The following is a 13,487-nucleotide window of genomic DNA, read 5'->3' on the forward strand; positions in this document are numbered from 1 at the left end:
TACAAGCACCATAATTTCTGTTAATTAGAATAAACAAATTAATTTAAAATATCCAAAACACAAGTCCATAGCATATAAAGAACTTCTACAAATCAATAATGAAAAGATAAGACAAGCTCCTAGGATAAAAGGGCAAAAGATTGGAATAAACACTTAACAAAGGAGGCTATCCAGATGGTCAGTACATGTTTTAAAAGGTGCTCAGCCTTTTTCATCAGAGAAATGCAAATTATGATAGGTCCCAGTATGGATCTCTTGAGTTTATTTATTCTACTTGGAGTTTGCTAAGCTGAGCTCCTTGGATGTGTAGATTAATACTTTTCGTCAATATGTGGGAAATTTTCAACCATTTTTCTTTGAATGTTACTTATTTCTTCTATGACTCCTATTTTGTATATCTTGGTACACTTAGTGGTGTCCCACAGGTCTCTGAGACTCTGTTCATTTTTCTTTGTTCTTTTTTCAGGAAATGCCACATAAAAACCACAATAAGATACTGTTGCACATTATAATGGCTAGTATTTTAAAAACTGGCAATACTCAATGTTGAAAGCATGTGGAGAGATAGAAACTCTCGTATGCTGCTGGTAGGAATGAAAATAGATACCACTGCTTTGGAAAACTGTTGGGAAGTTGTGCTAAAGCTGAGCATACACATATCTATGGCTCCATCAGTTTCAAGAGACATGTGAGGCAGTGTTTGCCAGTAGATTTTTACAAGAATATTTAGAGCAACATCGTTCCTTTTTAGGTGGTTTTTTGTTTTGTTTTTTCTTTTAAGAAATACAAATGTCATTTATAACAAAGTAAAGGATATAAAAAAGTAGAGAACTAAAAAGGTAGTTTGGGATTATACTGTGTAGGACTTTGAATGTCATGATGATGCATACAGGCACTGTATATAATCAAGAACTCAAGTAGATCAGTGTGACATTTTAGTAGGATTAATCCAGCTTGGCTCAGGAAGAGAGGAACCTGTCACTGATCCGTTTGCTTTTTCATGAGGTGTTTTATATATATTTTTTTATGTGAGCTTCAAGAGTAGATATTTGCTTATAATTTTAGTAGCTTTATTCTTAGTAGCAAAAAACTAGAAGCAATCCAAATTCTTTCCCATAGAATAAAGAAAGGAATTAGTTATGTTCGTATACTGGGATGCTGCACAGCAATAATGAAAATGAATAAACTGCTATGACAACAAATAGATGAATCTCATGAACATAATGTTGAGCAAAGAAGCAGAATATGAGTACATACTCTATCATTACATTTATATAAAATTGCAAAACTGATCTATGGTGTTTAACTCAGGATGGGGGTTACCTTTGGGGAGGAAGGTCAGTGAGCAATTTAGGAGGCCTTGGGAGATTCTGGGGTGCCAGAACTTTGTAAACATTCATTAGGCTGTATACTTATATATGAGATACATACACCTCCCCCCCCCACCCCGAATGCTGGCAGTATTTGCTCTGAGAGAGGAAAAGTGAAATAGATGCTACAGTCTTTGATGGTTGTGGATACATATGATAGTAGAAAGGATGGAAACATACAAGGGAGAGAATAGCCAAAGGGCATAAACCACAAAAGAAAGGAGTTTTTGCCCATCAGTGAGAGTAATAGCCTAGAAAAGCAGTGAGAAACAGGAGACTGCTAACACTCCTTTCTGTAGTATGGGTCCATTTAACATAGAAGAATGAGCCACTTCTGTTTTTAAAGAAGAACCAGTTATCAGGGCAGTAGATACCATACGGTGGGCTACTGAGCTTACTTACTATACAATCAGAACCACCTGAGTAGCTTTTTGGAAAAAGTTCCTGGATCCTTCTCCAGCATTCTCATTCAGTACATCTGGGTTGGAACCAGGAATCTCTGACTCCTTCAACTGACTGTTATGCAGCCTGATTTAGGAACTCCACATTAAAGGAAAAGAGTTAAGAAACAGTTTCAAGGTGGAGGGGAGATAGTTTTCTGCCATTTTTAAAAGGAGTTGCAGTGAGTACAGAGGCTGGAAAGAAAAATTGGCAATGGGATGATAAATCCTTAGAAGAGGAAGAAGTAGAAGAAGATGAGGACAGGAGAATGTGAATATAGGTGAAAAACAGGTAAGTAAATAATTCGCCTGACGCTTCTGAATAATTCAACTTTTCTCCTGAATTATTTCCTGCCAGATCTCTTTGAAACACTCATGAATAGCCAGAATCTGATTATTTTATGTTATTTTTATATTATCTACTTTAAGACTTTGCTGCATGAAACATTTTTTAATGTTATGTCTTTTTAGAATATATTTAAATTGTTTTGTTGAAGGAGGTCAGTTTTAACCAACATAGTCATACCTAATGTTTGCTAGGCATTGTAGTAGGTACTAGGGATAAGTCAGGTGGTTTTCTTGGCTTAAGGATCTCAGTCCAGTACAGGTTATATAGATATGACATTTGTTCACAGACGTCTGTACTATGCATCAATCATGAACAAGTTCAGTCTAAGTACTTCCCAGTATTTAATCAAGGTAGAAAAAAAGTCTCCCAAACTGTTATGACCTGTACATTTTGCTGTCCAGAGATCTGGAGAAGATTCCTCTTTTGATGTCTAGTTCCTTGGGATCTGTTATACCATCCAGGACCACTGGGTTATAGGGTATATTCTCCTTTTCCTCACCTTCATTCTGCTAATGGTCTGTATTATACATTGTCACCTTTTTCTTTCTAGCGCTCAGGATGGAGTTGAGGGTTGCTCCTGAATTCTGGATAGTAATGAGGCCAGTGCTCAGTCACTGTGCTTATGTACACCTCTCTGACAGTCTGGTTTCTTCTATGTGCTTCTCATCGTGAACATCAACTCCTAACAGATAGGTCCACAGACAAATATTCAAACAAGATTAACCAGTTTACTCTTTCTTTTAAGTATACTTAAATTTGTGCAAATATATAGCATGCATTTTTTTACATCTCTGTTTCTTTTGCAGGTAGTAACCATGGCTATGTGGGTGCCAGTAGCAGAATGTCAAGAAGAGCACATTTATGCTCTGCTGCTACCAGTAGTTTATTAGACATTGATCCTTTAATTTTAATACATTTGTTGGACCTTAAGGACCGCAGCAGTATGGAAAATTTATGGGGCTTACAGCCTCGTCCACCTGCTTCACTTTTGCAGCCCACAGGTAAAATATTAACAATAATTTCCCTTCTTTCCGTAGTTCTCCAGAAGAACTCTTGAATTTTAATCCAAGTCTTTCATCTAAGTGTTGGAACACAGTATGTTTTTTATAGCAAATTGATTTTTTCATTGTATGTCATAAAAATGACATATAAATCAAATTAACTTTTTGTTGCTATTGTTCAAAAGTGTTTTGTGCAAAAGTAATATCAAAAGGCGCGTAAGAAGGTTTTTATATGGTTTGCCATTTAGATTGTATCTAATTGACAGTTTGATCCATATGAAGTACAGTTGTCCTCTTTGTGAATGGACTTAGAGTTTTGCAGGCTTTGTGAATATTCTAACTTTCAAGTGGAACTGTGTCTAAATTGAATATAGAAAAAGATGGTTTATTCATGCTTTGATATTCAATAGCCTGAAAATGTATACCAATTAGCAGGAGTGTTTGACGTGCAAAAGTTATTTGTTAAAGAGAAAATTACATTTGTGTTAGAGTAATATGATGTATACACATGCACATGTTGGGTATGCAATCAAACCCTGGACTTTTTGAAACTCCCAGGCATAGTCATTTTGAACAGCTTAAGCATTTACCTTTAAATGCCACATTTTAAAAATTATTTTGTTGGAAAGCTTTCTAAGACATAGTGAACATTTTCCTATCTTCTTAAACAATAGTATTGCACAAATCAAATCAATGATTTAGAACAGTGTTTTTTGATACTGCTTTAAAGCAGCAGAACTCATTTTTCAAACAAAGTCTAGGGCAGAGGTTTACTGTAGAGAATGGAGAAACAAAGCTGCTCTGGTGGGAGACAGACTCAGAGCCTGGACGAATTAGGTCTCTTCCTTCCTAAGGTACTTTCTGGAAGTCTCTGGGTCCTCAATTTGTAAAACTGTCTCTAACCAGGTTATGAAACAATTGCTTTCTATTTATGATCCAAGTACATTTTGTATTATACTTGTACTTTTGCAGCATTTATCCCATTGTATATAATTTTACATTTTTTTCGGAGGCAGTTTTATTGTAGAAAACTTGGAAGATACAGAAAATTGTAAAGAAGAAAATAAAAATCACACACAGTTCTTGTGATCAACAAAGAAACACCTTTTTTTAAAAAAAAAAAATACCACATTGGCAAAGGTTTTGCTTAAATTATAACCAGTGTTGCTTGCAGAGACCTGATTCTGCAGGTAGATGTGTACATTAGTTTAACCTTTTTGCAGGAAAATTTTGTAGTAGGCTTAAAATACTTCTATCTTTTAATCCTGTAACTTGACTTCTAGTAGTATATCTCAAAGAGAAAGCAATTAGATTGAAAATATCCAACAGTACAATTATAGCTGAAAAATTATAGTTTAGCCATGCAGTAGCATTTTATAGACAAGTAAAATCAGGTTTTTGAAAAATATTCCATGTCGTCAGAAAAAAGAATGCAAGTTACATAAATAGAGTAAGATCTCAGATCTCTCAAAGCCTAGTTTTCTATGTAAAATTAATAATGTAAATGAGATGACCTGAGTTTCAAATCCAGGTGGTCAAAATACTCAAGACAAAGGAGGATGGAGGAAATAGTAGAAAGGAAGAGCAAGTCTTAGATTTAAACATCTTGAGTTTGACATACCAGTGGGATATCAAAGTAGAGTAGAGATGCCTGGTAGACAGCTAAAAATTGAAAACTGGCATACAGGCAGTTATTTGCCTAGAGGTGATTCTGGATAATTAAAACTAAGGGAGTAAAATTACAAAAGAGAGAGTTTCAAGAAAATTTTAAAAAGAAAGGACTAGGGACATGATTGTGTTCAACATCTGTTTTTACTGAGTGTATGGAAGATGAAGCAGATGAAGAACCTTTGGAAAGGAGGAAAACCAAGAGAACAGAGTCCAGGAAGCCAAATCAAAATAACTAGTTTGTAAGAGGATATTAAAAGCTAGTGTTGCAGAAAGATCCACCTTTCTTTTTATTAAAATGCTTGTTTGGGGGCTGGCCCCGTGGCCGAGTGGTTAAGTTCGCGCACTCCGCTGCAGGCGGCCCAGTGTTTCGTTGGTTTGAATCCTGGGCGCGGACATGGCACTGCTCATCAAGCCACGCTGAGGCAGCATCCCACATGCCACAACTAGGTGGACCCACAACGAAGAATATACAACTATGTACCTGGGGGCTTTGGGGAGAAAAAGGAAAAAATTAAAAAAAAAAAAGAATGCTTAAAATGCTTGTTTAGGTTTCCATGTTTGTTTTGGTTCTTTGTGTATCCTTCATCTGTATACATTTCATTTCCTTTTCTTGTCTTACTGTATTATTAGCTAGGACTTCCTGTATGATGTTGAAAAGGACTGGTGAAAGGGGATATCCTTGCCTTGTTTCTTACCTTGGTGGGAAAGCTTTGAGTTTCTCACCAGTAAGTATGATATTAGGTTTTTTGTAGATATTCCTTATCAAGTGGAGGAAATTCCCCTCTATTTCTAGTTTACTGAAAGTTTTTTTAATCATGAATGGGTGTTGGATTTTGTCAAAAGCTTTTTCTGCATCTATTGATATAATGTGATGAATTACATTAATTGATTTTCAAATGTTGAAGCAGCCTTGCATACCTGGGATAAATCCCACTTGGTTGTGGTATATAATTCTTTTTATACTTTGTTAAATTCTGTTTGCTAGTATTTTGTTGAGGATTTTTGCATCTATGTTCATGAGAGATATTGGTCTGTAGTTTCCTTTTCTTAGGATGTCTTTGTCTGGTTTTGGTATTAGAGTAATGCTGGCTTCATAGATTGAGTTAGGAAGTATTCCCTCTTCTTCTGTCCTTGGAGATTGTAGAGAATTGGCATATTTTCTTCCAGTGCACCCATCTGAGTCTGATGCTTTCTGTTTTGGAAAGTTATTAATTGTTGATTCAATTTCTTTAATAGATTTAGGCCTATTCAGATTGTCTCTTTCTTCTTGTGTGAATTTTCGCATATTGTGTTTCAAGGAGTTGGTCCATTACATCTACGTTGTCAAATATGTTGACATAGAGTTGTTCATAGTATTCCTTTGTTGTCTTTTTATTCTTTCTGTCAACATATATTTAGTGAACACCTATTATGTGTCAGACTCACTGCAAGTTCATGTTCTTAATGACTATGCTATAAAAGGAGTATCAAGAGAGGCATCAGAGTATGAACAACAGGTAATGTAGCTGAACCAGATTTTAAGGTACATGTAGTGTTTAGTAGAACTAGAAAGGGAAGTTGAATCTGTTCTGTGAAAGGCCTAACCTGAAGAGTTTATTCATAGTGGGCAGTGGGGAGCCTTGTTTTGGTTTAGGAGTGGTTTGATTCAAACTGTATTTTAGAAAATTGGCAGCACTGAGAAAACTATCAGAAATGGAAGTTTAATCAGGATACCATTGTAGAAGTTTATTTCAGTGATTCCTAGCATGAGAGGACAAATTCATGCATTTCTTTGTATTTTCTCAATCATCGTATGCTTAAAAATATGTGGAGCTGGGGTAAGGTCTTCAGAATCTTTTGACATTATAAAAGTTCTACTTAACCTCTAGGGAATACATTAATCTAGGCAATATATAGTTAAGATTTTACAGGGGCCAGGGGCCGGCCCAGTGGCACAGTGGTTAAGTGCGCACGTTCCGCTTCAGCAGCCCGGGGTCCACTGGTTTGGATCCCGGGTGCGGACATGGCACTGCTTGTCAAGCCAAGCTGTGGTAGGCCTCACACCTATAAAGTAGAGGAAGATGGGCACAGATGTTAGCTCAGGGCCAGTCTTCCTCAGCAAAAAGAGGAGGATTGGCAGCAGATGTTAGCTCAGAGCTAATCTTCCTCAAAAAAAGAAAAAAATATTTTACAGGGGCCAGCCCTGTGGTGTAGTGGTTAAGTTCAGCACGCTACACTTTGGCGGCCTGACTTTGTGGTTTCAGATCCTGGGTGCAGTCCTACACCACTCGTCAGCTATGTTGTGGTGGCAGCCCATATATAAAGTGGTGGAAGATTGACAGATGTTAGCTCAGGGCTAATCTTCTTCAAGCAAAAAAAGAGGAAGATTTGCAGCAGGTGTTAGCTCAGGGCTAATCTTCTTCAAGCAAAAAAAGAGGAAGATTGGCAGCAGATGTTAGCTCAGGGCTAATCTTCGTCAGCAAGAAAAGAAAGATTTTACTTATAGCATGGCAGTGGTAATATTTGGAACCTTGTGAAGTTAGAGTTTATGAAGGTTGGCAACCAATTCGAATGTGGTAAAGAGACTCTAAGGAAGCTTAGATGGTGACCAGGAGAAGAGTGGCAGCATTAACAGATACTGACGTCTAGAGGAGGAGCTGTAGCAAACTGTCGTTCCTGAAGGCCATACTGAATGATATGAAAGAAGTCTTACAGATAAGACTCTCAATTCTAATTAACCTTATAACTTGGCAAATTCAGCAAGGCTTGTCCTCATCAGTGTAGTAAGTATTCTTAAATTGTCAGGTTCCCCTGGTATAAGATCCCATGGCACCTTATACTTTCCTGTCTTGGCACTTATCACATGGTGCTGAAATGGATTATTTTTCGTTTTTCCCAGCTGGACTATGACCTTCATGAGGGCAAAGACTGAGTGTTCATCTTGTTCACTTGTATCCCCTGCCCAGCACAGTGCCTGCATTTGAAACAGGCTTAGTAATTGTTTATTGACTGATAATCAGATGGTGGAGGTTTGCTTAAATCTTTTTGTATTTTCCCATTTGGGATTTTTACTTTTTTAAAATTCTTGTCAGTTTCTAGTAATAATGAACTGAACCGTGTCAGTTAATGAAAATTTTCACATTTAAGTCCCTGTAAGATGTGGGGGTGGGAGATGGGAGCCACAAAGACTTTATTTAGCAAAACATTTTGAGTATTTTGTGCCATAGGCTGTTTGTCTTGGAATGCAAAGATCACTAAGATGTGATCTGCACTCTTAGGTTGTTCACAGTCTACATATTTGTCTTCCTTACTGTAATGTGATAAGTGCTACAGTAGGACTCTACTCCGTGTACTGTACAAAATTAGGTAAGAATTGATTTGGAAGGACAAGGGCAGTTGGTGTTTTGGTGCCTGAAGGAGGGGACATTTCAGATTATATCTGATGAGTTTGGTTTGGTGAATGTGACAGAGAAAGAGGAAAGGGAATAGGACATGTGAAAAGCATGGAAGCGTGTTAGAGAGCATGGCTGTATTAGAAAACATGTATACCATGTGTTAGAAAGAGTTGCAGGTAATTGCAAAAGATTGGGGTATGTTTGGGGTATAGATAGAAGATATAGCAACTGAGAGATAAGGTAGAATCAGGTAATATAGGGTCTCCTGTGCCATGCTGGTGCTTTCCTCAATGATTCTAAGCAGAAAAGTAATATCTGATTTGGTTTTAGACTACACTGCAGAGTGCTTTCACAACCTTGAGTCTTCTGAGCCTCATGACAACCCTGTTATGCGTATATTATTATTTTCATTTTACAAATAAATAAATGGACTCAGAAGTTGATGGGCTTATAGAAAGTTACAGCAACTAAATGATATTTCTGAGACCAAATCCTGAGTTCCTAAAATCTCTTAATCATATTCTGTTCTGAATGCTTTCAATTGCTAGTAATGAAATGCTGCTGATGGTGACTTAGCTAATAAAGGCACTTAATGATAATGCGTATTCAGAAGTCTAGAGGTAACTGGTTCCAGGTTCATCAGATACTTAAAGGCAGGGCACTGGATGGACCTCCTGTGGTTCTCTTGCCTCTTCTCTCATGGGAGTAAGATGGTTGCCACAGCTCTAGGCATCATATATTCACAGGAATGTGTCACTAGCAGGAGGAAAAAGAGTGGATGGAAAAGAAACTCTATTCCTGTGACCCTAAAGAGCAAAGTTACTAATATTAAGATCACTGATTTCTGGAAGTAGGCTTTTGGGTTTGAATTCAAGCTCCTCTTATTAGCTGTGTTACCTTGAGTGTGTCATATAACCTTTCTGTGTCTTACTTTCCTCATTTACCAAATGGAGATAATAATAGTGCTTACTTACCTCAGGATTGCTATGAGAGGATTAAATGACAATATTTTTAAAATGTCTGACACTCAATAAGCTCTTTATAGATGTTTTTTAAATAAATAAACACGACAGAATCTCTCTATCAGGATAGAAAGTCTTTCCCAGAAGTAGCCCCCAACGACCACAGACTTTGGCTGGAACTGAGTCATGTGCCCACCCTGAACACTGTCAGAGAGGAATGAGCTTAGACCAGTACTGGACCCATATCCCCTGGGACTGGAGGAAGGACCTAACCTCCTGAGCACATTGCTGCCTACCTGATACCTCCACAGTCTGGGTCCTTTTGCAAGGTAGAAGTGGGAGGAATGGCTATTGGGAACACTACAATGTCTGCCTTTTACTATACTTCCTTTTTATGGCAGAAGGTTGTTGCAATGTATAAACAGGTTCAGCTATCATTCCTGCTAATAAAGGACTTACTCTTTGACTGGTTATGGTGCCTGTTGGTCTCCCATTTTGAGGTGTTTGTGTATTTGGTTTTTTGGCTTAGTTTCTTTTTGCTTTGACGTTTTTGGTGCTTTTCTTTTTTTTTTTTTGAAGATGATTAGCGCTGAGCTAACTACTGCCAATCCTCCTCTTTTTGCTGAGGAAGACTGGCCCTGAGCTAACATCCGTGCCCATCTTCCTCTACTTTCTATGTGGGACACCTGCCACAGCATGGCTTGCTGAGTGGTGCCACGTCTGCATCCGGGATCTGAACCAGCAAACGCTGGGCCGCCAAAGCAGAATGTGCGAACTTAACTGCTGCACCACTGGGCCGGCCCCAATGCTTTGAGTCAGTTATAATGTTCTTTGATTTCCAAAATATCTACTTCTTTTTCCCTTCCTGCAATAGAAAGTATGTATTTTCCTTAGTCATGTCTCTCTTTTTTATATTTGAGTAGGGGAAGAAGAAATTAAAAACTTCAACTGGTTTCTCTGAGGAGAGAGAAAACATTGTTACTTTAGTGGCTGCAAAGATTCAGTGACAGAGAACTAGTCTTTTTTTTTATTTTCTTGCTGAGGAAGGTTAGCCCTGAGCTAACATCTGTACCAATCTTGCTCCACTTTATATGTGGGTCACTGCCACAGCATGGGTGACAAGTGGTATAGATCAACACCCAGTATCCAAACCCCTGATCCTGGGCCACCAAAGCAGAGCACAGCAAACTTAACCACTATGCCATGGGACCAGCCCCCAAGAACTATTTTTTTATGATGTTGCATGTTACTTAATAGCTGCATCTACATTGGATAGTAGTTCAGTAAATCAACTTTTTGAATTAGGCAGAATATATTTATTTTCGTATACTATGTATAGCAGATTTGACTATTTGGCTTCTAGGGGTTTTTTCTCACTTCTCAATTTTATTTTATTTTTATTTTTATTTTTTTAGATTTTATTTTTTTCCTTTTTCTCCCCAAAGCCCCCCGGTACATAGTTGTACATTCTCCGCTGTGAGTCCTTCTAGTTGTGGCATGTGGGACGCCGCCCCAGCATGGCTTGATGAGCAGTGCCGTGTCCACACCCAGGATCCGAACCAACGAAACACTGGGCCGCCTGCAGCGGAGTGCGCGAACTTAACCACTCGGCCACAGGGCCAGCCCCTCACTTCTCAATTTTAAATATAAAAGCTCAATGTAGAAAATTTGAGAAAAGTGAAGACGTATAGAGACGAAAGCACAGGCAGTAGGGCAGCTTTTTAAACTTTTAGAATTAAATATATAACTCAGATTTGAGTGATTATAATGACTTAGATTCTAACTTTAATGCAATTTAATGCATGCCTTTATTGTTGCTATCACCTAAAGCACCTTTGCTTATTTGCACATCTGATTTCCATATATTCACAGTACAAAGTGATTTCATGAATATTAACCTGACTTGTCACTTTCTCCCTGAAGCATCATATTCTCGAAAAGATAAAGACCAGAGGAAGCAGCAGGCAATGTGGCGAGTTCCCTCTGATTTAAAGATGCTAAAAAGACTCAAAACTCAAATGGCTGAAGTTCGATGTATGAAAACTGATGTAAAGAATACACTTTCAGAAGTAAAAGGCAGCAACGCTGCTTCTGGAGACATGCAGGCAAGCCTTTTTTCTGCTGACCAGGTAGCTCTGGCTGCGTGTGGAACCGAAAACTCTGGCAGATTACAGGATTTAGGAATGGAGCTCTTGGCAAAGTCATCAGTTGCCAGTTGTTACATACGAAACTGTAAGTGAAAAACCTCTTAGTGTAATTTCTCCGTGTGTCATTTGAGAAATTAGAGGACCAGTTATTTTCATAATAATAATATTTAAACATTTTTCTTACAGTGAATTAAAACTACAAATACATATAGCCTTTTCTCCCATCAAAAACTGACTGTGTTTTCAGCAATACAATGGAGCTAACATTTCTTATTCTGTAATGGGCAGTAAACAAGACAAAATTTTTAACCTCATGGATCTGCATTCATGTATTGATGTAATGGGAATCAGACATTAAAATGTGTAGACAAGTAAAGGTAACTTCAGTTGGTGAAAAGTGCTGTGATGGAAACAACAGAAGAGTTGGATGGGAAGAGCAGGTGAAGAGCATGCTGCTTTAGTTAGGGTAGTCAGGGAAAGTCTCTGTGGAGGCGAGATTTGAACAGAGCTGAAGGTTGAGAAGCTGACAGCTGTGCAGAGATCCGGGGAAGCAGTGTTCAGGGCAAACAGAAAAGAAAATGCAAAGTCACTGATAGAGGATTTGCTCGGCATGTTTGAAGGCTGGAAGGAAAACCACCAGTAATGGTTGAATATGGTGAACAAAGCAGACGGGAGAATAATAGGAGGTAAGTCAGAGAGGTAGGCAGAGTCTAGATCAGGTAACGTCTTTTAAGACCTGGATAAGGAGTTTGAGGTTTTTTTGTTGTCATTTTTGCTTGAGGAAGATTAGCCCTGAGCTAACATCCCTTCCAGTCTTCCTCTACGTTCTATGTGGAATGCCTCCACAGCATGATTGATGAGTGGAGTAGGTCTGTGCCTGGGATCCGAACCTGTGAACCCTGGCCGCTGAAGCGGAGTGTACAGAACTTTAGCCACAAGGCGGACCCCAAAATGATTTTAAGAGGAAGACTAGAGAATAAAAACCAGGGATGTATTTATGATCTGATCTACCTTTTATAAAGATTAGTTTGCTTGTGTGGAAAAGGGTCTGAAGGAGGTTGAGAGTAGGAGTTGTGAGATCAGTAAATAGACTATAACAATAGCTTGTGTGAAATATGGTGGCTCATTCTGGAGTTTACAGTGGATAGATGGACTTGTTCATAGTCTAGCAACCTTTCTTGACCGAGTGTGCCATCTTTCTTAATTCTCCTAAGGATGGTACGTAACTAGCACTATTCTAAAAACATGGGAGAGAAGTTAATCCGTTACATACAACGGAAATTTTAGACCAGGGGGCTCAGTTCTTTCCCACAACCCTGGTAAGAAAGGCTGGATAGTGTTTTAGGGGAAAGAAAACTAATGATGTTTAAGATTTTGGCCTAAGCAACTTTGTGACTGGTGGTGTCGTTAATTGAGATGCAAATCAAATAAGGAAGAAGCAGGTGTGGGTATTGGGGGTGGCTAGGGACAGGAAGTTAGGAATTCTTTTTTAAACATGTTAAGTTTGAGGTGTTTGCTAGATATCCTAGTAAAATGTTTTATAGGCAGGTGAATAGTACGTAAGTCTGAAGCTTATGAAGTCAAAGCTGGATATAAACAGTTGGGAGTCAGTAGTATCAGATGTTGTTTAAAGCCAGGGAGCAGGTACTAAATACTATGGAGGGAGTTTAAATGGAGAAGAGAAATTTTGGCTCTGGGGCACTTAAACATTTAAAGGCCTGATAATACATAGGAGGCCAGCAAAGGAAATTGGAAAGAGGAATCATTGAGGTAGGAGAAAAACTAGAAAGGATAACGTCTCAAAAATCCTAAAAAAAATGGCATCTCAAAAAGAAGTAGAGTGGTCCCACCATTGAGAGGTGTCACGATGAAGGGCGAGTAGCCCTTTTAAGAACCATTTCCATGGAGGAGTGTAACAGAAGAGTGAATGAGGTGAAAACTGGAGAATGATTGCACAGCTCCTTCAAGAAGTTTCACGATGAATCAGGTGGTACCCAGATGGGGTGTGGAGTCAAGAAAGAGTTTGTTATCTGTGTGTGTGTTTTCATTTTCTTAAGCATGTATGCTTTTTTCTTTTTACCTATTTTTTTATTGTAGTAAAATATATATAAGAAAATTTACCATTTTAACCATTTTTAAGTGTACAGTTCAGTGGCATTAAGTACATTTGCAG

At 38.2% G+C, this 13,487-nt stretch overlaps 1 protein-coding gene across 29 annotated transcripts in view; it reads left to right on the forward strand.

Annotated features, from left to right (window-relative positions):
* TRIM37 (tripartite motif containing 37) overlaps positions 1 to 13,487 on the forward strand; it is a 144,135-nt gene that overhangs the window by 79,635 nt on the left and 51,013 nt on the right. For all 29 annotated transcript variants that reach the window (XR_011493744.1, XR_011493747.1, XR_011493746.1 and 26 more), the window contains 2 exons: positions 2,966 to 3,160; positions 11,091 to 11,399. Coding sequence is in view for 19 of the 29 variants with exons in the window: in XM_044745155.2 (XP_044601090.1) it covers positions 2,966 to 3,160; positions 11,091 to 11,399 (504 nt within the window). In the remaining 10 variants the exon portion in view is untranslated. The remainder of the gene's footprint in view (positions 1 to 2,965; positions 3,161 to 11,090; positions 11,400 to 13,487) is intronic.

Source organism: Equus asinus, chromosome 13 (assembly GCF_041296235.1).
Source record: "Equus asinus isolate D_3611 breed Donkey chromosome 13, EquAss-T2T_v2, whole genome shotgun sequence".
NCBI classification, from domain to species: Eukaryota; Metazoa; Chordata; class Mammalia; order Perissodactyla; family Equidae; genus Equus; species Equus asinus.